The sequence below is a fragment of the Epinephelus moara genome, chromosome 2, assembly GCF_006386435.1.
Source record: "Epinephelus moara isolate mb chromosome 2, YSFRI_EMoa_1.0, whole genome shotgun sequence".
NCBI classification, from domain to species: Eukaryota; Metazoa; Chordata; class Actinopteri; order Perciformes; family Serranidae; genus Epinephelus; species Epinephelus moara.
Window position 1 is genome coordinate 43,505,467 of NC_065507.1, and position 23,951 is coordinate 43,529,417.

Genomic DNA, 23,951 nt, shown 5'->3' on the forward strand with positions numbered 1-23,951 from the left:
TGTTAGTTTCATTAATGGGAACCTGGAAACAGGAGACGCACTCAGTACATTTCAGACAAAAACATTACTGGGGTTAGAGGATAAATCTAACTAACAGAAAAAGTGAGATCGTCTTAAAATGTTTTAGAAAACCTAGTTTATACGTGGATTACTAGTTTTTTCATTGCTCCAATTTGGGATGAGGTGAATATTTGCCCACCAAAATGTTGAATTTACTACACTCATCAGGTCCATTTCTTTTGATACCAGGATAAAAATCAAACTGTGAGTCTGAAGGATTGGAACTCCACTCACCGGTCCTTGTGTGTCAAAGAACTTGCCAATGCTGTTCCTCAGCTTGTTGAAGAGCATGGGGTAGAGGGCGGGGCTCAGTTCCAGCCCCAGCAGGTCTTTCACATTTGTGCGAACATGGAGGCCAACCCTGTCATGACCACACACCAGCAGGGCCAGCAGCCTGTCCAGGAAGCGGCTGACGGGCGTCTCACAGGAGGCCGATGAGGAGCAGGAAGAGGCTGAGGCCACAGGGTTAGACACATCGCAGGGGCCCATGGAGACCATGGAGTATTTTCGCTCGCTCATGGGGCCCATAGGTGGGCTGTAGGTGGCTGGGCCGGGGGTGCTGCGCTGCTGAAGACACACACCACCAAGTGCACACAGGAATCCTGTCATGTTGATCCACTCCTGCTGTGGGAAAACACAAAAACACTGAACGGCAGGAGCACAACACCAGAGTGTGTATTATTCTACACTGTCTCTATTTCCACAATGCACAGGTCCCCACCTGAAGTTCAACACGCAAAAACAAACTGAGATATCTAAACTGGTGCCAGCTAAGTAATTTTCTTCCTAAACGTGAGCATAGAGACAACTCTAGATACTAGCTCCCCTCCCTTGAAGAGAGTCAGCAACATTCCTGTGTAACTGAGCACTCCTCCTGCCCACTGTAGCTGCAGCTGTGCTCACTGAATGGAGAGTAGCAGCACCTTAAGTTGAGCAATCATCAGCCAGACAGAAACATGAATGAGCTGTAAATGCGTGTTTATACAGTTAAATCCCAATGACCACTCACTAACCCCCACTGTTTGCCAAAGAAACTCCTCCTCCTTTGCTTTTGTTCTAAACTATTTATCTTTACTGCTGATTTACAAATACACTCTTATGTGTCTGAATGTCCTCTATTCATGACACTTCAGATCTGCAGTCTGTGCAACAGCCTACATACAAAGTTAATCATATTGCAGGTAGATTTAGACTCATAGATGTTATGATAGCAGTATTGTATAATGGTGGACCAGTTTTTATTTCTGTTATGATAATGAAACAATAATGAAAACAAGATCACTGAGATAAAATAATTATTGAGCCACATTCCATTTTGCAAGGATGCTCACGTTTTGTCCTGCAGATATCTATCCACACTCCCATAGACCGTATGTCTAAGAGAATACCAAATGAAAGCATGTAATCAAAGTACTTTAGCTCCACTAAAAAGGGCTTTCACATCAGTCAGTCCACTGGGCCTGCCCTGTATAAAGGAGCACAAGCTGCAGTTCAAGATTTATCAACAGCTCTGAGTATTATGCTAGACAATTACATTACATTACTGACATTTGTGCTGTTTATTTTTATTGACAATATGCCAATATTTGAATGCCTTGAAGTTTACAGGAAGAATAAGGCAATCAGCCACCTATGGCTGAATTATATTAAAGCTCAAGACAATCCACTGCTAAGTTTTTTTAAAGTTTAATAAATGCATGATGTTTCCAAAGTCAAGTCAAGAATCCTGATCTCAATACTGATCAAAATAATTGTAATTATGAGTTTTTACATAATCACAAAGCTCTAGTGTAATACATATTCAAATAATGTATGATGTCATCTGGTGACTTTTTTTGAGTCACATGGAAGAAGTCAGTCCTCATGGCTTTGTAGCAGAAATCTATTCCTTTTGAACCCAAACCACTATTGTTTTCCTAAACCTACCCAACATCAGGCTTATTGGCAGAAGGCTCTGAAGGCAGACTTCTCCCAACAGCCTCTCTGAGCGGGTTTTAGCTACTTTCTATAGAAAACAGTTGGCAGCACTGGTATTATGAACCACTGTTAAACAGTCAACCTCAGCTTCAGCAGGCTGTTAGCAGGCCAGGAGAGAAAAACTACTGAAGTGCAAAAGTTTGAAGGTTGAGGTACGGCTTTTCTGACAGACACTGGAACTAAATAAAACTACACAGCCCCCGCATAAATTTAATGAGACCACTGCACCTGCACAGAGTGTCACACCAGTGCAAACCTCATTATCTGTCTGACTACGTTTTATCTGTCTGACTACATGGTGCAAATCCAATGAGCTGCTAGTTTGTTTCATTATGCATGAGCCCCGTGGTGAATGTATCAAAAGGGGGCACAGAAGGGGTTGACATGAGCCTTGTGGCAGGTTGGAGTTAAAAAAGGGAACAACATCAAATACATTTTTAATCCACACAAAAATCAATAACATAAGACATAAATTCAAAACACCACACAATTATCTAGAGAGCAACAGAGTTTACTAAAATAACTAAACTAATGAGGAATAGAGTCAAATAATTAGAGGAGAAATCAAATGCCCTCCTCCTGAGTGGAAAACAGAACTGGTGGCACAGACCTCTGCTTTATATTTGGATTAACTTTTTTTTTTTAATTGTATTTTTACTGCATTTGCCTCAGTGCTTTACTAAGATTAGATATATGGGCTGGCATAATAAGATACATCAAAATGTACACAAACCATCTTTATTCACCAGAATCTGATTCTGATTCTGATTCTGGTGTATAAAGATGGTTTGTGTACATTTTGATGTATCTTATTATGCCACTCCATTTTCTTTTCTTTCCCCAGCACTTTATTACATTTAAAATGTCTTTCAGTGTGTGCATGTGGGTATCCCTGCTGCCTCTGTTCCTCTACACCTCTGGTTTTCCATGCGTTCTAATTGGATACTGTCTGTGCTCTCTTATTGGATACTGTCCATGCACACTCACTGGATATTGTCCGTGCACTCTCACTGGATACTGTCTGTGCTCTCTTATTGGATACTGTCCATGCACACTCACTGGATATTGTCCGTGCACTCTCACTGGATACTGTCTGTGCTCTCCCATTGGATACTGTCTGTGCTCTCTTATTGGATACTGTCCATCAGACGTTGCACTATACATTTTTACATCGCCGGTCATTTTGACCGACAGGGTCATAAAAATCCGGTCATAATCTATTTTTACCAGTCATTTTAATTTTCGTTTTTAAAATAAAGATATTCAAAGACATTTAGTTTTCATTCGTTCATTTTTAATAAATCCAACAAGCAAGTTATAAAGTGTGCATTAATAAGGACATGAACGAAAAGATGAACAGACATCCACACACCGCAGTGCTTCAGTTCGGCGTCTGGTCTATTTTTCACGCGAGCCGCGAGCGCTTCTGTCAAGCTGGATAGAGCAGATCATACCAAACAGGAAGTCGGACACAGAAAAGACGAGAGAATCCGGCCAATTTTCAAAATAAAATAACAACAGCATGCACTGAGGAACGTGAGGAGAAAATACCATGTTTATAATTTAAAATAACACAACAGTGCATAACCGAACACATTTTTCAATACCCTAATCACTTCATTACAATTTTAATTTTGTGTCACCGAGCCTACAGACATAACTACAAAAATAAAATGGTCAGAACAATATGCCCTATTCATTCAGTGTTTATCCAACGCGCTCAATACATGGACACGCAATGACAAATTGTCATTAAGTTATTATGTTATAAAAAACGATTAAAATATGGACTTACCCATGTTTAAAATGACCTGTTGAAGTGAAAAAACGAGTACTGATGGGAACAGACGTGTGGAGTCGATGTTTAACCGGCGCGGAGAGCGCAGGAGAAATGCGCTGCCTGTGTGGACAGTCAAGCGCCTGCGAGTATACTCGCAGGACTTCTGCTGCACTACCGCATCTGGTGTGTCCAGGCCGTTATGTCAACAACGCTACATGAAGCAGATGAATGACTTTTTCTCTGCAGTGTAAAAATAGCAGCCACTTAAACCACTGACTGTGCACTCCGCCGCCAAGTGGGCAGGGGTGGTAATTGCAACCGGTCAAAATGACCAACGGCCTTCAGATTTTCGGGTCATTGTTGTAAAAAACGGTCAATGACCGGGAATATCCGGTTAACGCAACCCCTGCTGTCCATGCACACTTACTGGATAATGTCCGTGCACTCTCACTGGATACTGTCCGTGCACTCTCACTGGATACTGTCTGTGAACTCTCACTGAATGATGTCTGTGCACTTACTCTGAAACACTGTCTCTGCACTGTCACTAGATACTGTTCTTTTCTTGTCTCAGACTCGTTTCAAAGGTGCCATAACAACAGGCACACCCAGTTTTTGCTCAAAGAAAATCAAGCATGTTTGGAAACCGTGGCAGCATCGGGGACACGTCTCTGAACTACTTTAACTAGAAGACCCATCCCAACAGCCACAAGCGCAGATTTTGTGGCAACACGAGGAGGCATCAATGCCATCACTCAAAAGCCCCGTTTCCACCAAACACTTTCGGTATGTTACCTTTGGAATCAAAACTAAGCCTTCAGACATGGTACCTAGACCCTAGCGTTTCCACCACAAACAGTACCCTTAAATGTGGGTGGGGTTGTCGTCACTCACAGCTCGGTCCAGCACTCACTGTAATTAGGGCTGTGCGATATGATGATATATATCATGTGACAAGAGAAAAATGTCTATCGTTTCATATTTTGCCCTATCGTTTATATCGTTGTGACGCAAATTACATTTTTTACGGCAATATCTTTTGCGTGGATCACATTGATAAATTTCTCTTCTTGGCTTTTTAATTCATGAAGCTTTTACGGTACTTACAGTAACATAATGAGTTTATATAATTCCGCTGTCTGTCTCTGCTGCGCTGCACACACAGCCCCGCAGAGATGCAGCGAGACGGCAACAATATTCAGACCAAATCAGGTGGTGCGGAGTACAGCCTCAGTGTTGAGCGGAGGTGTGTGGGGTTGTGGGCGTGTTTGTGCTTTAGAACATAACCGCTGTGAAAGAATCAGAAATTAACTTTTCATTGATCTGATTCACCAGCTTTCTCGCTACCAGCGCTCCCTCTCTTCACTCACTCTCTAGCTTGCTCAACCACAGCTGCTCACTCTCTCTCTCTCTTTTTCTTTCGTCTTCTTTAAAATGAGTCGGTTGCCCGACTCATCGCAATGTTATTAAACGAGGAGAAATGTCCTCCCCTCGTCCTAGCAACGTTTTTGTACTCCCTCATGGCAGAGTTTAAAGCTCTGATCACATCTGATCTCCGTCACACCTCTAAATCCAGAACACCTGCATGCTACGTAAAAGCACACACGGAGACACATTTATGCCGGTGGTGGTGGGGGGGGGGCAACTTTTTATTCACTGGATTAAAATTTGCTATATCGTGATATGTATCGTTATCGGGATATGAAATGACCTATATCGCGATATGAGATTTTGGTCATATCGCCCAGCCCTAACTGTAATTCCTCATTACCGGTGACACAGATGGAAGTCTGCACCTCGTTTGTTGTCCACAGAATTGCACACAGACATTTTTAGAACAAAATAAACAAACAACACAAAACTGAGGACTGGGATATATGCAGTTCACATAACCCAGCCGAAATTAATATATATAAACGCTTGAAGATCCACTCATAACTAAAAGTGTATGTCATATAAAAACTAAAGCAATGGTCAAAGTTGTTTAAGTGAAACTTAAGGTGTGTTGATTGAGTCAGATTGTCAACTCATGCAATGAGTAACGTTACAAGTTTACCTTCCACCTTAAAAGTCGCCGGCAGTCAGTACAGTAAATTAAATTATTTTTTACTCTGACTACAGCTGCTGGAGGCAGTAAAACATCCTTTCATTTTATAGTTACAGTAATAAAACTCTTAACTGTATGAAGAGTGCGTAAGGCCTAAAAACCAGCCACAACTCGGCCCTGAGCAGAGTGACTGTCGGCTATTGACCAATCAATGGAATGCAGTGTTCACCACTCCACCTTTTAGTATCAGATCTGTGTGCTAGGTACCCTAACAGATGGGGTACCAAAATTTGGGACAGTACGGAATGGTTCCATTGGTACCATCCTCAACTTTACATAGTGGAAATGAACAAAAAAAGCGTACCAAACTGAACTGTACCGTACTGCTTGTGGAATCGAGGCTTAAAGTACACAGAAAGGAGAGGTCCCTTCTGTCACGTGCTTACCTGCCCATCATCTGCCTTGTTTTTAGGGAAGTTGAGAATCTGTTTGGTCACCTGGTCCCATTTAGCATATGTGTCCTCCCAAGCCTAAAGGTGGAACCAACAGAGAATCAACAGAACATTAACAATAGTACACAGACAGAGGTGAGAGAAAACTGAGCAATAACAAATGCTAAGCTGACATCATATATAGGCATGGAAGAATGTGGGTTTGGATTTGAACTGAATGTTACCTCTATGTTTCCTGGCGTAGGGTGCTCTATCCTTCTGAGCAAGGCCATCACCCTCTTCTGTAAGGTGGACCGGCCTGTGGAGACAAGTGCAAAACTCTTCATGAAGTCCTCACACTGGCAACAGCTGGTAAATTTGTACTAAGTTCCAGATGGAGGGATTTCGTTCTGCTTACTGACAGAGATTTAACAATGCACCATACTTTCCATGTTTTATACTATCCATCATATCAGCTAATATCCTGAATATGGGGTTTCTGTTTTGGTAGATGAGGATATCCCTCTTTGGGCATTTGCATTCTTGCAACTCAGTAACAAAGAGCTCTCTGATCTGTGCTTCACTGTCAATGAGATGGTCTCTTTATTACACGAAATTGACAGTGACGCCCTCAAGACTTAGGGCTAGTTCATGGTTGAGTTGAACCAGAGACAGTCCCTTCCCAGGGATTCTATTTTGGGTGTGGTTCCCTGCATCTGTCAACAGAAAAGATGTGCCCTTTTTTTTATTTTTTTTATTTTTTGTAACTGTGTCTTTATTGATTTCTTTTAGCAGTGCTTACAGAAAGCAGGCGGAAAATATACAAATAAAAAACATGAAACAAAAAAAAACAAAACACGAAATGCAACAAAATGTGTACATGGCCTGTGGCCTGTGGGGGGTAGAAGTTTACAATCCACTTGAGTCACATTTGTCCTTGTGTCTTGTTCGATCTATATGACAACCACTTTTCCCAGTCTTTTGTGAAGCATTCCTCCTTCATTTTCAGCTTGTATGTGAGTTTCTAAGGTAACTAAGGTATCGTCTATGATGTTCAGCCATTGTTTGAGGTCTGGAGATTTAGTCTTGAGCCAGCTCCGGGGATTTTCGATTGCGGAGTTTTGCACAGCGGCGACCGGATCTTTGCTCTCAAACCACAGAAAAATGTGATGGCACAACAGTCTCCTTCAGTACATTATTCTATGCTTTCTTTTGATTTTCACATTGGCTAGTCATCCTGTTTAATTTGTCTTATGATTAAATCGGAACTGTTGAAACAAGTTGTAGGAAGCCTCTGTAAGTAATTGGTTGCTGGCAGACACTCTGTGCTGCAATAAAATGGTTAATCAGCAGTGCCGTGCACTGTAGAGCAGATGCGCTGCTGGTTCTGCCAGCCTGAATAGAATATAATGTCTATAGCCTTACTGTTGTGTACAGCCTTTATAGACTGAGCTGAGTAGTGATGCGCGGTTCGACCCGTAACCCGCGGGACCCGCAAATGGACCTGCGGGTCGGGCAGCAGTGATCGTCTGTTAAATCGGTCTGTAAATGATATTTTGACATTATTATTATAATCTATTAATCTATAATCTTTTACTGTCATGGCATCCAAAGGTACTGATGCATTGAGCAGGTGACAGCCCGCGGTCGTTTTCAAAACACACTTGTGTCACGCACTCCAAAAGAAACTTATTGAAACTTTAAACAAATAATTTATTGTACAAAACGGGGGAAACAAACGTTGACAAAAACAGTTCCATAATTCATATTAAATTCAAAAGATAACGAAAAAACAGCTACAAGTTAGAGGGAAGAGTGATAAAGTAGTAAAACTTGGCATTGATCCACAGCCTCAGACGGGTGCGCTCAAGCGTGCCATGCACACAAGCTCAGTTGGTAGGCTATACTATATTTTCACATTTTTAACAATGCAATTTAAAAGTTTTGATTTTTATTGATAACCTACATTTACCAACAACAAAAGACTACATTTAGCACCAAAAAAAATATGTAAAAAAAATAATAAAGTAAATAAAGAAACGAATATCGAATACTAAATTTTCATAACGAATACCTACCAATAGAAACGAATATTCGAATATCCAAATATTTGGGTACAGCTCTATTAAATTTCCGCCATTTTTGCGATTGTGACGTTGATCGTTGTATTTTCCACGTCACCCCACATCCCCTCTGGAATTCCCTAGCCCAGCTCTTTTTCCCATTTTGCCTTAATATACAATGTTGAATTCTTCCTGGAATCCATTAGACAATGGTACAGATTTGACACGGCACTGGGAATAGTCATACAATATGCTTTTACAAACAGATTTATGATATGGTGTATTTCATCTTTAGTTCTTTTGATTTTTTTTTATTAGAATAATCCCTCAATTGAAAATATCTAAATTGGTCCTGTTGTGTTAGGTCATGTCTAGTTTTTAAATCTTGAAAACTTCTTATCTCACCATTTTGAATGACTGTGCATACGGCCGTTATACCACTTCCAAACCATTGTTTGAATCTGTGATCAGATTCTCCTGGTTCAAATTCAACATTAGGTATTATCCATTTTAGCAGTACCAGTTCCTTTCCTATGTTTAGTTGTTTAATAATGGAATGCCATATATCAAGAGTGAATATTGTTATTGGATTAAGTTCTGCCTCATCATTTACATGGGCAGGAATCTTTCTTTCCCCTATGATTGTTTGAATTGGGAATTTAGATTCAGAAATTTCTATGTCTTTCCAACGAGCAACATAATCTGAGTTGCACCAGTTAATAACTGGGCGCAATTGTGCTGCGTGGAAGTATTCTTTTAGTTTTGGAAGTCCCATGCCCCCTTTGTTTTTAGGTAATTGGAGTGTAGTGTAAATTCTGGGTCTTTTGCCTTCCCATATAAATCTTGAGATTACTTTATCCCATTTATGGAATTGGGCTTCCAGTCCATCCTTCCTTATATTGACATCAATCGGTTCATAATTGTTATGGTATAATTTGGATAGGTTTTTAGTTATGTTTATACCAATGTATTTAAGTGATTTTGCTTCCCAATTTATTTTTAGGCTCAATCCCAATTCCACCCCTTAGCCCTCCCCCTTAGTTTTGCGCGTTCACATGAGGGGAAGGGGTATCCCAATTCTCCTGTGGATCGAGGGCGAGTGCCAAGGGCTAGGGCCAAATAGCCCTTAAAAACGAAGATTTTCCCGGACCACACTAGCAACCAAGGGGTACATGGAATTTTCCCACAATTAAGTGTGAACACCGGCAAAATGGCGCAACGAGCAGCCAAAGCGAGCTATAAATGTATACACGAATGTTTACACATGTTTAGGTAAGCTCATTAGCTAACGTTAGCGTTGATTAGCTCGGTTAATGTTAAATACAACAAAACGTCTATTTACAGCTAATCCATACATACCAAAAACTGGTCCATCAGCACTTGTATGCGTCGAAGATATCTTCTCCTCCTTTGATTTCTGCGACTTGTGGACAGCCGCAGAAATAACACTAAAACCCAAGCAATGGACATTACAACGTTTGCAGACGGCATTTTGAATGTTTGTGATAAACACTTGTCGCCTCTGCTGACGTAGCAGGCAGCTAGCGATAACGTTTGATGACGTAGCGGTAATCGAGTGCTGTCCCATTTCTTAGGGGAATATCTTCACCCCTAGCCCTTGGCACTCCGTTTTGAGGGGCAAGGGCTAGACGAAGGGGAAGGGGTAGACGAAGGGGTAGGGGTAAAAATGAGAATTGGGATTTAAACGGGCACTGTGTAGGAATTTCTCCCATCTAGTGTTGAGATCGTATATTGCATTCAAATGGATAGCGCACTCTAGTGCCTCACTGTTTCAAACGCGTATTGCAACAACGGTAGCTGCTGTGTACCAAAAAGCTATGATAACATTGATGAAACCATGTCATTTATGAAACCATGTCATCCGATACTGCATGGAGTATTCATTCAGGGTCCTACACAGACGATGCGAGTTGACAAACCCCCTCCTCACCATGCTGGCAGTGTTTACAATATAGGACTGTTGGGGCGTCTGTAAATCGAAACAAACCAATCACGTCTTGTCTTTTGACAACAGACAAGTGGCTCAACCTCACACACCTCATCCCTCTCCTCGCAACACTGCGTCGCTAACAGCTGTTAGCGACCAGCGCTGCTAACAGCACTAACAGCGCTAACAGCGGCTAACAGCTAACAGCTGTTAGCCGCTGTTAGCTGTGATTCTCCTTCAGCAGCTCTCTCCACCTGGGAGCTGTGATTCTCCTTCAGCAGCTCTCTCCACCTGGGAAAGGCTACCCCGATGTTGACCCTCATTTTATGAAATCGCCGGTCACATTGCCTTTTCGCCTTTTTTCAAATGCACCAGCACTTGTGACTAGCCTGCTTGCTGCTGCTTTTCGCCACTGTACCTGCAGGTGGAAACTGGAAACCAACAAGTGAAAACACAAAAGGCCGTTAAAAAGCCGTTAACTTTTACTCTAGCTGAGGGTTTGTTATAGATAGACTTGATACACTGAATTGATTTTTGTTGAATCCAAATTTCTCTAATGTTAAATATAAATATTCCCAATTAACCCTATCGAACGCTTTTTCTGCATCTAAACTTATCAATGCTGCTGGTAGTTTATTTTTATGTATTCTATGTATAATGTGTAACGTTCTTCTAATATTGTCTTCTGTTTGTCTACCTGTAACAAAGCCAGTTTGGTCTTCATCTATTAAGTCTGATGCAAATGATTGAAGTCTGTTTGATATGATAGAGGTATAAAGTTTGTAGTCAACATTTAAAATTGAAATTGGTCTATAATTTTGGCAAAATTGTTTATCTTTTAATGGTTTAGGGAGAACAATAATTGCCGCTTCATTCCATGAAGGAGGAATAACACCATTAGTCAGGATCCAGTTATATGTGATGTGTAATAGAGGGGATAATTCTATTTCTAGTTTCTTATACCACTCAGACGGAAATCCGTCACTGCCAGGTGATTTATTTGTTTTTAGTTTTCCTATTGCTTTCTGGATTTCTTTTATAGTTATCGTTTTTGTTATGCATTCATTTTGTTTTGTACCGATATATGGTAGATCCAAAGTGTTGATAAATGCTTTTACATCATTTGGATTTGAGGAAGGCGGTTGAGTGTAAAGTTCTTTGTAGTAGTCTCAGAATATGTTTTCAATTTCTTTTGGTTCAGATATAATTTGATTAGTTTTGGGATCGTGTAATTTATGGACCGTTGTCTGTCGTTTCCATAGTCTTCTCGCCAACAACTTAGTTGCTTTGGGGCCCGATTCATAGTAATTTTGTTTTAAATATCTTGCCTTTGTCTTTACATCCTGTTGGAGTAATTCGTCAATTTTTTTTTTATCTCTTTCATTTATTGTTGTATCTTTTGGTCAATTTTTCCTTTATCTTTTTGTTCCAATTGTTTTAGTTCAGTTTCAAGTGTCTTATATTGTTTTACTTTTTCTTTTTTAAGGTTACTTGTGATTGCAATTAATTTACCGTGGATGACTGCTTTTAATGCATCCCATAATATGGCTGGATTTGTATCACCATTATCGTTTTCCTCCAAGTAACATTGGATATCAGTCTTAATTTGCTCCACCAATAATTTGTTGTTTAATATTCCCACATTCAATCTCCATATTGTATCTTTCTGACTACCACTTAAATCTTCAAGCAAGTAGCGTTGTGATCGGACACATCAGCTACTCCAATATAACATCCTTGTAGTTTATGTCTATTCTCTTTCTGCATAAAAAAATAATCAATTCTGGAATAAACTGAGTGTGTTGCTGAGTAGTGACTGAAGTCTCTCCGCAGAGGGTGAAAGTCCCTCCACACATCAAAAAAGCCCATTTCCTCCCATGTGTTTTTCACAATTTTTGCAATAGGCTTCTTGTTTCATTTGCAGCTAGTTGAGTCCAGGTCATAATCCATTATTATATTAAAGTCTCCTCCACAGATACATAATGCCCTCAGTTTCTGCTGCAATAGAGTCCAGTAAAAATTTGAAAAATTGCTTATTGCTCTCAGGCGGTGCGTATATGTTGACGAAAGTAATCTGTGATCGGTTAATTACCCCTTTAACAATAATAAATCATCCTTCTTTATCCTTTATTTCTTCTTGACATTCAAATTTGATTGTGTTGGATATCAGAATTGCTACTCCTCTTTTGCGAGTATTTGAGTGTGAACTATAAAACGTATTTTTGAAACCAAATCCTTTCAATTTCTCATGTTTTGTTTGTGATAAGTGAGTTTCTTGTAAGAAGTTGATCTGTGTCCTTTCCTTTTTAAGCTTGGTTATAATTTTAGCTCTTTTGACTGGGTTTCCTAAACCATTAACATTTAAGCACATAAGTTTGATCTCTTGTTTGGTTTCCATTAATTATTTCAGGTCCATTTACATTGTAATAACTCCCCCACAGGCTATCAATAAGGTACTTAAGTGTGTTAAACATTATAATGAACAACCAATATGAACATTTAAGTTCAACTATATACAAGAAAGGTGACCTCCACAAAGAGATGTCAACAGCCCTCATTTTATGTTGACTTTCTTTTTGTTTTGAGGGGGAAAGCCTTACATTTAGAAAGGGCCCCCTGCTAGCAGTGGGATTTAACCCATAAGGGGTTAATCTACCCATACTAGTGTTGTCTTGCTATGTTTCAGTCCCTCTCAAGCCAATATGTCCATCATCTATAACTCTCTTGTGCAAATCATATTATGAACTGTAATTTACCTTCATCACAGAAACATTATACACGTCTGTCCTTAAATCCTTTTCCTTTAAACTCAAACTAAATAGTTTGTATTTGACTCTCGCCTCGCGTTATTGTCCCCGTGCTGAAACTCAAGCAGCCGTTCTCTCGCTTGTCTCCCGGTTTCCGATCTCCACTCGCTTCTAACTTGTTTCCAACCCGCGTTCCCGGTTAACTGGAGCCTTTTGAGTAGGTCGGTTTCTCCGGTGATGCCCTGGGGGTCCTCCACTTCGTATCCTCTTTTCCGCAGGTCGCTGGTTGTCTCCACCACGCTGCCATAAGTTTTCACTCCGTTTGCCCAGTGGATGTGCATCTTGTTTAGGGGTGTTTGGATGCGTACGCCTTCCCTTTTTAGCGTCTTTTTGATGTTTAGATAGGCTTTACACTGCTGCAGTGTCCTCGCAGTGTAATTGTGGTCAAAATAGATCCTGTTTCCACCGAGTTGGACTGTTTTCTTCTCCCACGCTTTTTTCAGTATCATCTCCTTCACTTTAAACTGCTGAAAGTTAATGACGATTGATCTGGGAGGTTGCCCTGCTTTGGGTTTTGGTGCCATAGCTCGGTGGGGGCGTTGGATCTGCAGGTCCCCATCCAATGCAAACTCCTCCCGGAGCCACTCTTCCATAAACGCTGCGACCGAGTCGTTCTTCGCCTCTGCATCCTCCTGTATGCCATATATTCGTAAATTGTTCCGTCTGGACCTCGACTCCAGGTCATCTAGTTTGTCCCTCACGGTCTTGTGTTCTCTCATCATTTCCTGCAGTACACTATTCGCCTCGGAGTTCCATGTCTCAACATCTTCAATGCGCTTTAGCGCTGCGTTCATCTTTTAATTTTGCTCAACCATCTCTGTAGTTAATTTTACAAATGTCGTCCTTGAGTTCTGTCAGCTCACTTCTCATTTGGGTTGAAATATCCTCCTTGAACGCTTTCAGGTCTGCTTTCATTTCACTTTGCAGGGCTTGGATTTGTTTGCTAATGCCTTCCAAGCTAGCTTGAAATGTAGCCATGGTGTTGTTAGCTTCGGATGCTAGTGTACTCTTCTCGTCCGCCGGCTGGCTAATTTCTTTGTTTTGATTATCGGCTTTTTTATTATTCTTTGATCTTGTTGTCCCTCCGCTCATTGTTGAAAGTTCTGTGTCTTCCTGTGTTTTCTTCTCAAGTTTTGGTGGAGATTATTATGTTGGCTTAGGGATGCTCACGACTCAAGCGTGCATGTTGTTCTACTGTTCCACCGGAAGTCAGAAAAGATGTGCCCTTTTAAGAGTTGATAGATTTGTCCGTCCAACAATTGTTTGACTTTTTTGCTATCTGCATAACTGATATTTTGTCAAAAACACAACAACAAAAAGACAAACACTTGTCTCCAACTTGAGGCCCTAGAACAGGCCGATAGTAGCCATTTTATATGCGACAATTTATGTAGTTCATCTCCTTTTTAGATCACATCAAGCTGCAATTGGAACTCCGCTCACACATATAAGGAATATTGTGGGTATTACAATTAGTTTAGTAGATTCGTCAATATCCAACATCAATATGCATCTGGCATGCTCTACTAGAGAGAAGTTTACAGACTCCATATGAGCCACAGAACATTCTCCAGGATTAGATGAGATGCAGATGAAGACATGACGTGGGCAGCCACAGTCAGATGTTTTGGTTCTTTCCATGACTGGAGTATTTCTGTTTTTTGTAACTGCCATGATGACTGACATTAAATCAATCAATAATTTATTTGTCACATGGAGTCATACAAGGTACAACTCCAGTGATATGCGATCCTGTCAGCTTCTTCAACTTGTGCACTGTGATTCTGTCCTTTTTCTGCTCTTCTTACATTGTAGACTACTGCTTTATAACTGTGCATGTTCCCAGATGAGCTGCAGTGTGTGTGTGTCTATGACATCCTGGATGGTTCTGGTAATCCATGGTTTCTGGTTGTGGATTTATTTTAACTGTAGTTTTGGGTACGGTTGCCTCTGTTGTTTTATAAATTAAATCCACCACAGACTCAGTGAATTCAATGATGCCTTCGGTGACGTCCACGGTGGTGTCCTGGAACGTGCTCCAGACTCTGATTGGCTCCATCTATTGTGTCACTGTGGGTATGAGTCCATGTTTGTTTATATTTCTTGACCTCAACATGGTCGCTCCTCCCTAACATGGGCAGTGTCTCCGCTCTGTAGCCGCCTCTGAACGGCGTACATCAGTGATCCAAAATGTTTATTCCCCTTGTGGCGCAGGGTGGGGAGGAAGTGGACAGCAGCTCATATTCCCACTGTCACACCAGTCCTTATTCACCATAAAGCACACGCCTCTTCTCCTTCTCTCGCCAGAGTCCTCTGCTCAGTTAGATTGGCATATAGAAAAGGAGTCACCTGGCTGAATGACAAGTCCGGTATTCCAGGATTTCAACAAGTTATGGTTAAGCAAAGGATATTACAGTTTTGATTTCCTGTTGGAAAGCTATGTGGTATAAAGCTCTCCAGTTTATTGTCCCATGCCTGTACAATAGCTAGCAGGATCCTACTTCAGCTGTGCCCATTCTTCTCTATCTTAACCAGGATGTTTACTGATGTTTACATTTTGAAACCTTGGCCTGGCCAGCTAGCAGAAGTCTACTGGAGGAGAGTTTACAGACTGGTGAGCTGACTTCCTCATAACAAAAGTGACTCGCAGCCACACAGCATCACAGTTCAAACTTCAAAATTTAGTGGAGATACCACAGAGGTGACTGTAAACCTCCCCACCTATGTAAAACACAAACAAACAAAAAATTGTGCAGATGCGGCAGCCAGTTGCTCCAATAAAGTTTGCTTTGTGTTTGTTTTTAAGTCAGGGGTAATAAAAAAAAAAAAAAAAAAAAAAAAAACTTATTATGAGTTTGTTACACAACAAAAACTGTTTAACTGACCACCCAGCCATATTTTAAATGATTGCAAAATCGCCAAGTATGAGATGAGGTTTCTAAAATTGTGAAAACAAAAGCAGTAGTCTCTGCTCTAAAACGTTGGGGTTGCTGAAGGAGATGAAACAAAGAATGAGCCACTGTGAAGGAAAAATCTCTCGTTAGCAGCTAACCCAGTAGCACAGTAAAATACACACCCCCCAGCCGAAAAACAAGCTGCCACTCAACAACAGACTCTTGTTCAGCAGCTAACGTAAGCACAAAGCACACACCAACAGTGATGAGCAGTAACTGTTGGCGAGCTGGGTAGCCGATTCAGGCTGAAGGAGCAGCTTTCCTCTTCGAGCTCTAAGATTCAACTAATCCTCTGTACTCTACCATATCAAATAGTTTTTGTTTTGTTCTTGTGTAGCATAAAATAACTACAGGTTGCATTTCATTGTGTTGTAGAATGACATGACATTAACCTTGGAACCTTGTATGTGGCACAGTTAGTGATCCAAACCCTCTGATGGCCATATTCAAAATAATACTGCAGTGCTTAAAGATCACAGCAAACTAAGCTGAGACCTTTACTACAGTGCTTACTCAACAACTGACTCCACCACTATATCACCACTGCTGAGAAGATAATATCAAAGCTCAACTAGAAATTCTACAAGATCTGGAAACGTGGATGGATATCTGTCCAGTTTAAAACATTTAAGCATTTTCTGCCCTCTATTATTCCATTGTTCTCTCCTCACCTTTACATCACACGAGGATAAGAGATGGAAGAAAACTAAGGCATCTGTCTATCTGAATTGAAAACATATCATTTGTCAGAAGATGAGGTGCAGTACTGAACTCAAGCTACATTTTAGTATTGAAGGTGAGAAACTGAATCAACTCAACTTGAAGAGTACTGACCTGTTCCCATCATGTTGCTGACAGAGGCCAGTTCACTAAAGGTGGCATAGTTGGGGAGGATGGTTTGGACAGGCACCTCGTCAGCAGCACTGCGGATGTCAGCCTCCTCACAGAGGTGGCGGAAACACGACATGGCCACCAGCACCGCCTCGGTGTCCGGACTCCACAGGAACATGTAGAGACATACCTCCAGCTTCGTCTGCGCCTGCCGGCAGATGGGGATACCGCCACCCATAGTGGCAAATTCCTGGAACAATCAAGGACCAGACATACATTTTACACAACTGCTTCTCTCACAGACAGGGTGCCACACCAAATCTAACTCTTTCTGAGCATTCAAAGGACCAAAAATCTACCTCTCAGACAGCCAAACATACTTTAAGAGGACTACACTTGTCATTAGAACATACCAGTGTCATTTTCACTGTTTTGCTGCCTCATTTGTTTTTGTAGCTATCAAAGCAGCCTACTGCAACAGTAAAGGAACGGGACTGTACCTTGTTCTTAAGCAGAAACTTGTTCCTGCAGATAAGGATTTCCCTCAGCCATTTGAGAACTTCCGTCCCATTAACCATTTGTTGGCCAATCAGTTTGCGACAGATGAGGAAGAGCACCTGTGAACTGAGGTCAGAAGGAAGAAAGGAGGAAGGTCATTATCCTCCAAATGTCACTAATAAGTTTAGACCATCAAGGATCATAAAGATTTGTCCATTTTCACACAAACAGGGCACTTATTGTTAGAAACAGGTTGTATTACTGGAAATTGAGTGCTTTCCACAAAATCTCAGGAACTGATCACAATCTTTTTTAAAGGTGTGATATGCAACATTCAAAGTCTGGGCCAGGACTGCCTGCACATGGCTCTCACCTGTGATGTTACTAGCAAATATAGAGGGGGCTGAGCCAAATAGCGGCTAGCAGTGCTACCAACAGCAACAACTGCTGTCAGACCTAATATTGTTAACCTGGGTGGAAGCAAAGGGCGAGGGTTGCGCTTCCGCGACAACGCCGTCCTACTGCTGGGTTGACACAATGTTATTAGTGGTAACTGCTATATGAGCACAGTGCAGAACAGTGTACATTAGCTAGCCAGTGGAACATGAACGGAAGGACTCACATGCACCAACATGCACGCATGGCAGGCCCAGCTGCCAAAACAAAGAACAGAGCAGCTCAGATTACAACACACACAGAGGGAACATGACTTCATTCTCTGTTCAGGACACCATTGCTCCACTGTATCTTTACATGGCAAATGGCGTTTTATTTTCCCATATTAATGTTCTGAATATCATTTATGGAACCTTTAAACTTTTCAATGCTCACAGAGTTCTCAATGCTCATAACAAATAAATCACAAAACATGTCCATCTGTGTGGTGGTGATGTATCAAAACAAACACAACCTAACACATTAGTTGTGTCTGAAGAACCTCTGCTACTGAGAAATGTTTTTCAGCCACTCAAATTTCATATGTCCTGCTAGACAATATTACTGAAGCCTGTCAAACACAGTCAGTGCACTTTAAGTAAAGCATCTCACACCACATTTATTCACATCAAAACCAAGTAAAAGTCTCCAATATCATGTTTTCAAATCAGTTGCAGTGACCTACTTCACAATCTTTGCTGTCTAGCGCACAGCCCGGGCACGGGGTCAATAAACAATGCACTTTTGTTATCAAGTCATACTGGCATCCTGGCTTCAATCCCAAAAACTTTTCTTATAACACATGTTGTATATCTTAAATTTAGTTTAATGAAAACAAAATATTTCAAAAACAGAAAAGGGGTCTGCAGACGCAAAGCTACCACTGGCACCCAAAGCAGCACATCATGGTCGAGTCACAGCAGACAACTGTGGCTCCATTGGTATGACTATGGATTAGAGCTGAGCATTTCATCTCCCCCTGCTTTATGGAAAAATGTGTAGATTTTTGAGTACCTGATGTCCCAAAACGTCTCTATGGGGGCATCAGGATTCCACAATTCTATGGTCTCTGGCTGGTGCAGAACTAACAGAGCCTTAAAACAGATAGGACAGAAGAGAAAGAACAATGAGGAGGAACATTGGTTTGTGTTAGTGGAAATTTTACAGTAAAAAAAATATTCAAATGAAAAAAAAAAAAATGGAAAAAACAAATAAAATAAATGTTTTAAATTGTTTTTTTTTCCATACAGACTCAAACTTAATCAGGCATGTGATTGGCAAAGGTTCAAAAAGACGAAAAATATACAGAGCTTCTGCATCCAACCACACCACACACGAACACCAGCATGCCCTGATCATAGAATATATTACTTTGTGTTTGTCTAACATGTTAAACTTCTCCAGTGCCACACTTTGTGCTCAGTATTAATCAATTTCATGTTTGTGGAGAGTAATTTGACCCCTTTACACAGCCATGCGCAGCTGGAAGATTTTTCACCATTTTAATGATTAGATGCATCAATCAGGTGTGCTCTGGAGTGAATCACATATTTATTACTAACCCCTGGACTTTAACAGGTTGAATATAGTGAGGTTCTCATATCAGTCATTACCACAATTAATGTGTGTGTGTTTAAAAACTATGGGCAGTAAAGCGTAGACAGCTGGCACAGTGTCTAATAAAATGACAAACTGAACATTATGACTTATATAGTCAGGGAATATTGCGAAAATCTGGGAAGAAATTCCTTACCAAAAATTTTCTTCACCAATGTGTTTGTAAAGGTGTATAATAACACATATAAAAATATAGAAATTCAACTCCCATAGGAAAATCCATGACAGCTGCTGAAAGTTGGGGTATCCGGGAAAAAAAAAAAAAAGAAAAAAAAATCGGTGAAAAATTTAAAATGCTTACCTCTGCCTTTAGTATTTGTGAGGGGTCAATCTAGGGGTTTTTCAGGATTCTGAATTGATTGCAAGCTTTTCTTGTGCAGCAAAACCACTTCTTGGCAGAAAAAAGGGCCACACCTAATTTTAAACGTAAATTTCAAAAATAGCTTTATTCATTTATTTCAATATCTCGAATACAAGTTAGATAACAACACTGCTCTACAATGTCAAATATCTCAGGAGTCTAGGTCTGAGTCTTCTCCAGACATCATTATGGATACAGTTCTTGCATGTAATGCCTCTACAACTTCTGCATGCTGAGATACACTAGACACCAATCTTCTTGCAGCTGCACTGCCGGTTGCTGCAATCTCCATTACAATTACAGTTGTGAACTGCAGTAGCTACTCAGGAGCCATGGGGTCTAGTGTTGGAACCGGCTCATAACCCTGGGGTCCAAAGACACACTCTGCAGAAGCATCCAGGCCCGGGTTTAGAGCTAGGCATGGAGAGAATGCTGTGCAGGTGCACCCTTTGTTGAAAGTAGAGTTTCTCATTTGATCAGCCCAGCCGCAAGAACATGCTGTATCGAGTTGCATCCAAAGTTGTACCTGGTGCATGGTATATGCACTGGAAAACTGCCATACCAGCCCTGATCAGTGTGTCCTTTGTAGCCTGTACGTCAAGGAGAGCCAGGTCTCGCTCTGAAGACAAAATCCAGCACTTGGGCAGTGACTTGCAGCATCAGAAACCAACAAAAAAGGCATCCTTTAACGTTGGCATGATACGCGGCCGGTCATTGTTATAGTTTAACGGCACCCAGTGGCGTCAGGGGGAAACCCAGCGGGACATGGCCGAAGGTTAAGGTGGCTTAAGTCCGAGTGGGGCGGGCAGGAGGGGTGGTGGATGGGTCCAACAAACACCGACTTTCACCTGAGAGAGCGGTGATTGCGTCCCATAAGATTCTAAAGCCAAACCCTATTCTTTTTTTCCTAAACCTAACCACATACTTTTGTTGTCTAAACCTAACCACGTCAATTCACAGTGTTGTACCAATGTAAATTCCTGTGAAAACAGAAGTATATCTTGAAAGAAGGCAAAGCATGTAACAGGCAGAACTTGACACAGAACGTCAACAACCAACGCATGGGAACACAGGGAACCTTGTATGTCGTACATGTGATCTGATGTTTCCGGAATGTTGAAGAGAGGAGATGGATGTCCATGAACTTTGCCCTTGGTGTCAAATGTATCTTACCTGGTCCAAACTGTTGATCACAGCAAGAGTTCTTGGACACTGGATGTGGACATGATCTTTTGGTGAACTGCTATAGCCATCAAAGACAAAAATGATCTTCTGAGAGCGACTGCCAAGACACTTCACACAGCTCAGGAAACTGTTGACAATCTCCTGCCAAGTCTGACCTTGTTACCACTTGACCATGCAAAGAAGCCATCCCCCATCAAGCACCAGAGTGGAGCAGGGGTGGTCAGAAAGGTCAAGCGGATTGGTGAAGTCTTTCAGGCTGGTCTTGGAAAAAGCCTGCCTTGTTGGCCTCGTTCATTTTCTGGACTTTGTTGCTGAACAAGGACAAGGGGAAGGGAGTAAGCTCATACAAAATGCTTGTCTCGAATGTCATATCCCGTTGGGTGAAGATTATCAGTCAGTTGAACAACTTGAGTGGGTTTGGGTGAATCTTCTTATCACTGACCTGTCATTGAATTTTTCTGAGCGATGGCAGGGCTTGTAACTTGAACTTCACCTCCATGGTCTATGTCACTGACTGTCCACCCAGCTTTATCTGCATCTCTCTCCGTACTTCAGCCGCTCTCTCAATGTTGACTGCGTTATCTGCAGTGCTCGTGAATCCTGCTGAGAAGGACACAAGCAACTGCTTGTCTCGACCATGGTTGAAGAGGTTGTTCTCTCTTGGGGTGTAGGTGGCTTAGTGGATAGAGTAGGCGCCCCATGTACAAGGCTGTTGCCGCAGCGGCCCGGGTTTGATTCCAGCCTGTGGCTCTTTGCTGCATGTCACTCCCTCTCTCTCTCCCCACTTCACACTTCGCTTTCCTATCGATTAAAGGCAAAAAATATACCCTGGAAAAAAAAAGAAGAAGAGGTTGTTCTCCTCAAACCATTTGTGGGCAAGTTCAACAAGGTCTTTGTGGAGTGGCCCATGTTTCCTGACACCTTCCTCCATGTGCTAGTTGACATCAGAAAAGTGGTTGAGGTTCTGCACCCAGCACTTATTTCTCATCCTCCCTCTGCTCAACTCAATTTTCTTGTATTGGTAACATCGTTGTTAATGTGCAATGAAAATAAAGAGTTTCTAATCTATTCTATTCTATTCTATTCTATTCTATCTTATTCTATTCTATTCTATTCTAACTCACCCTCTGACTTGGCCACCCTCATCACTGTTTGCTTGATATCTATATTATTCATCTATGCATATTATCAATGTTGTGACATGAAATATTTCCAGTTGTAAAAGAAATGTAGATAATACAGTGGTGACAATTGTTATTTGATATGTGTGGAGTGTACTGTGTCAGTCTATGATCCAACCAAATGGTTTGAGAATATCTGGCACCTGCTACTCCAGATTCAGTTACTCATTGTGAATGCCAACCAGCTACAACAGTTACCAGTAAACAAACAAATAAGTACTTAACATGACAAATAAATAAATAAACCCATAAAGCTACTTTTCAATGTATATGCACCCAGTCATATTTATTTCACCAAAAAAGGGGATGCGATGAGTGGGGGAAAGTGGGCTTGGCCCTTTGTTCCACCAAGGAGTGGTTTTGGTGCAAAACAAATGCTTGCAATCAAGTAAGAATCTTGGAAAAACCCCTAGTTTGACCCCTCACAAGCTACTGAAGGCAGAGGTAAACATTCTCAACTTTTCACCAAGAAGGTTCCGGGTACCCCAACTTTCAGCAGCTGTCATGGATTTTGCTTTGGGAGTTGAATTTAAATCTTTTTAAAGTTGTATTACAATGGGATATTGATTTTTAGGGGTTTTTTTAGGTGTAAAAAAACAGGTAAACTACACAAATTCATGTCAGTCCAATTTAATCATTTTTGTTTGACTGTAAACAATAGAACTGTTTGTGTATTTTAACTGCAGGTGGTTGGGAGCAGAGTTTCCTTAACGTAACAACTATAGTGCAAACAATTTAAAGTGCAAAGAGAAAACTTGCTCTTCTTTCAAATGGTTAAATTATGTTTTAGAAAAGAAACAAAATACAAGAACAGGTGATGCCATTTTCACTTATTCTCTCATTCTTTTGGGCTTGTTTATAGCGCCCCCACCCAGACCTCACCACTTCCTGGGGCCGCAGGACACAGTATCTCTGCGTCTTCTCTCCCGCCCACCCGGGGAGGGACGGGACCCCCTGCTCCCAGCGTGACTGTCGACCGGGGCGGACTGTCCTCAGTGCACCACAACTGCATTGTGTCACCAGGGCAGGGACCGGCCCATGTACAACGGACGCAAGGGGTCAGCAGCGATGTCGGCAACCCACCCAACCCATCTTGAAACACGGACCAAGGAGTCTACCGCACGCGCGAGTCAAAGGGTCTGGTTGAAACCCCGTGGCGCAATGAAAGTGAAGGCCGGCGCACGCCGACTGAGGTGGGATCCCGGCCCCGCAGGGCTCCGGGCACACCACTGGCCCGTCTCGCTTATTGAACCATGTATTAAACCGTTTGCCCTCAGCGCCCTCCTCCTCGAGCCATGCCCACCTCCATTTATTTTCCACCCCTCTCTCCAGTTCTGCTGTATTAACACCGGGTTTAATATATTTTGCTTCCATCTCTCTGCCCTGCTCTACTCTACTTCAATGCTACTTGGCTCTCTCTCTACTCTACCGGCAGACTACCACATCCACCTACTGCACAAAATGCACACGGCATGCTGTTTTCTTTCAGTGTCGATAGCTGGCGGTCAAGCTAACACAAGCTAATCATTCAAACGCAGTTCAATTGTCCATTTCTGTTGCACATTCGACCACACTCATTTGGATATCAGGCTTTAACGGACACCTAAACAACATGTGCTTGGACGTAGTGTGTGTTGAAACCCTGTCCGGTTGTGTGTGTGTGTGTGTGTGTGTGTGTGTGTGTGTGTGTGTGTGTGTGTGTGTGTGTGTGTTTGTGTGCATGCTGTTTTTAGACCCTCCCAACTCAGCTCTTATTGGCCAGCTGAGTTTGATAAC

The 23,951-nt window shown here is 41.6% G+C and overlaps 1 protein-coding gene across 8 annotated transcripts in view; it reads right to left on the reverse strand.

Annotated features, from left to right (window-relative positions):
• nf1a (neurofibromin 1a) overlaps positions 1-23,951 on the reverse strand; it is a 267,335-nt gene that overhangs the window by 130,502 nt on the left and 112,882 nt on the right. For 6 of the 8 annotated variants that reach the window (XM_050055267.1, XM_050055217.1, XM_050055242.1 and 3 more), the window contains 7 exons: positions 18,846-18,925; positions 17,399-17,522; positions 16,902-17,148; positions 6,541-6,614; positions 6,311-6,394; positions 295-684; positions 1-22 (listed from right to left, as the gene is read on the reverse strand). The exon at positions 1-22 is cut by the window's left edge and continues 118 nt beyond it. In XM_050055267.1, the coding sequence (XP_049911224.1) occupies positions 1-22; positions 295-684; positions 6,311-6,394; positions 6,541-6,614; positions 16,902-17,148; positions 17,399-17,522; positions 18,846-18,925 (1,021 nt within the window). The remainder of the gene's footprint in view (positions 23-294; positions 685-6,310; positions 6,395-6,540; positions 6,615-16,901; positions 17,149-17,398; positions 17,523-18,845; positions 18,926-23,951) is intronic. The other 2 variants (XM_050055234.1, XM_050055225.1) reach the window with 1 other exon arrangement.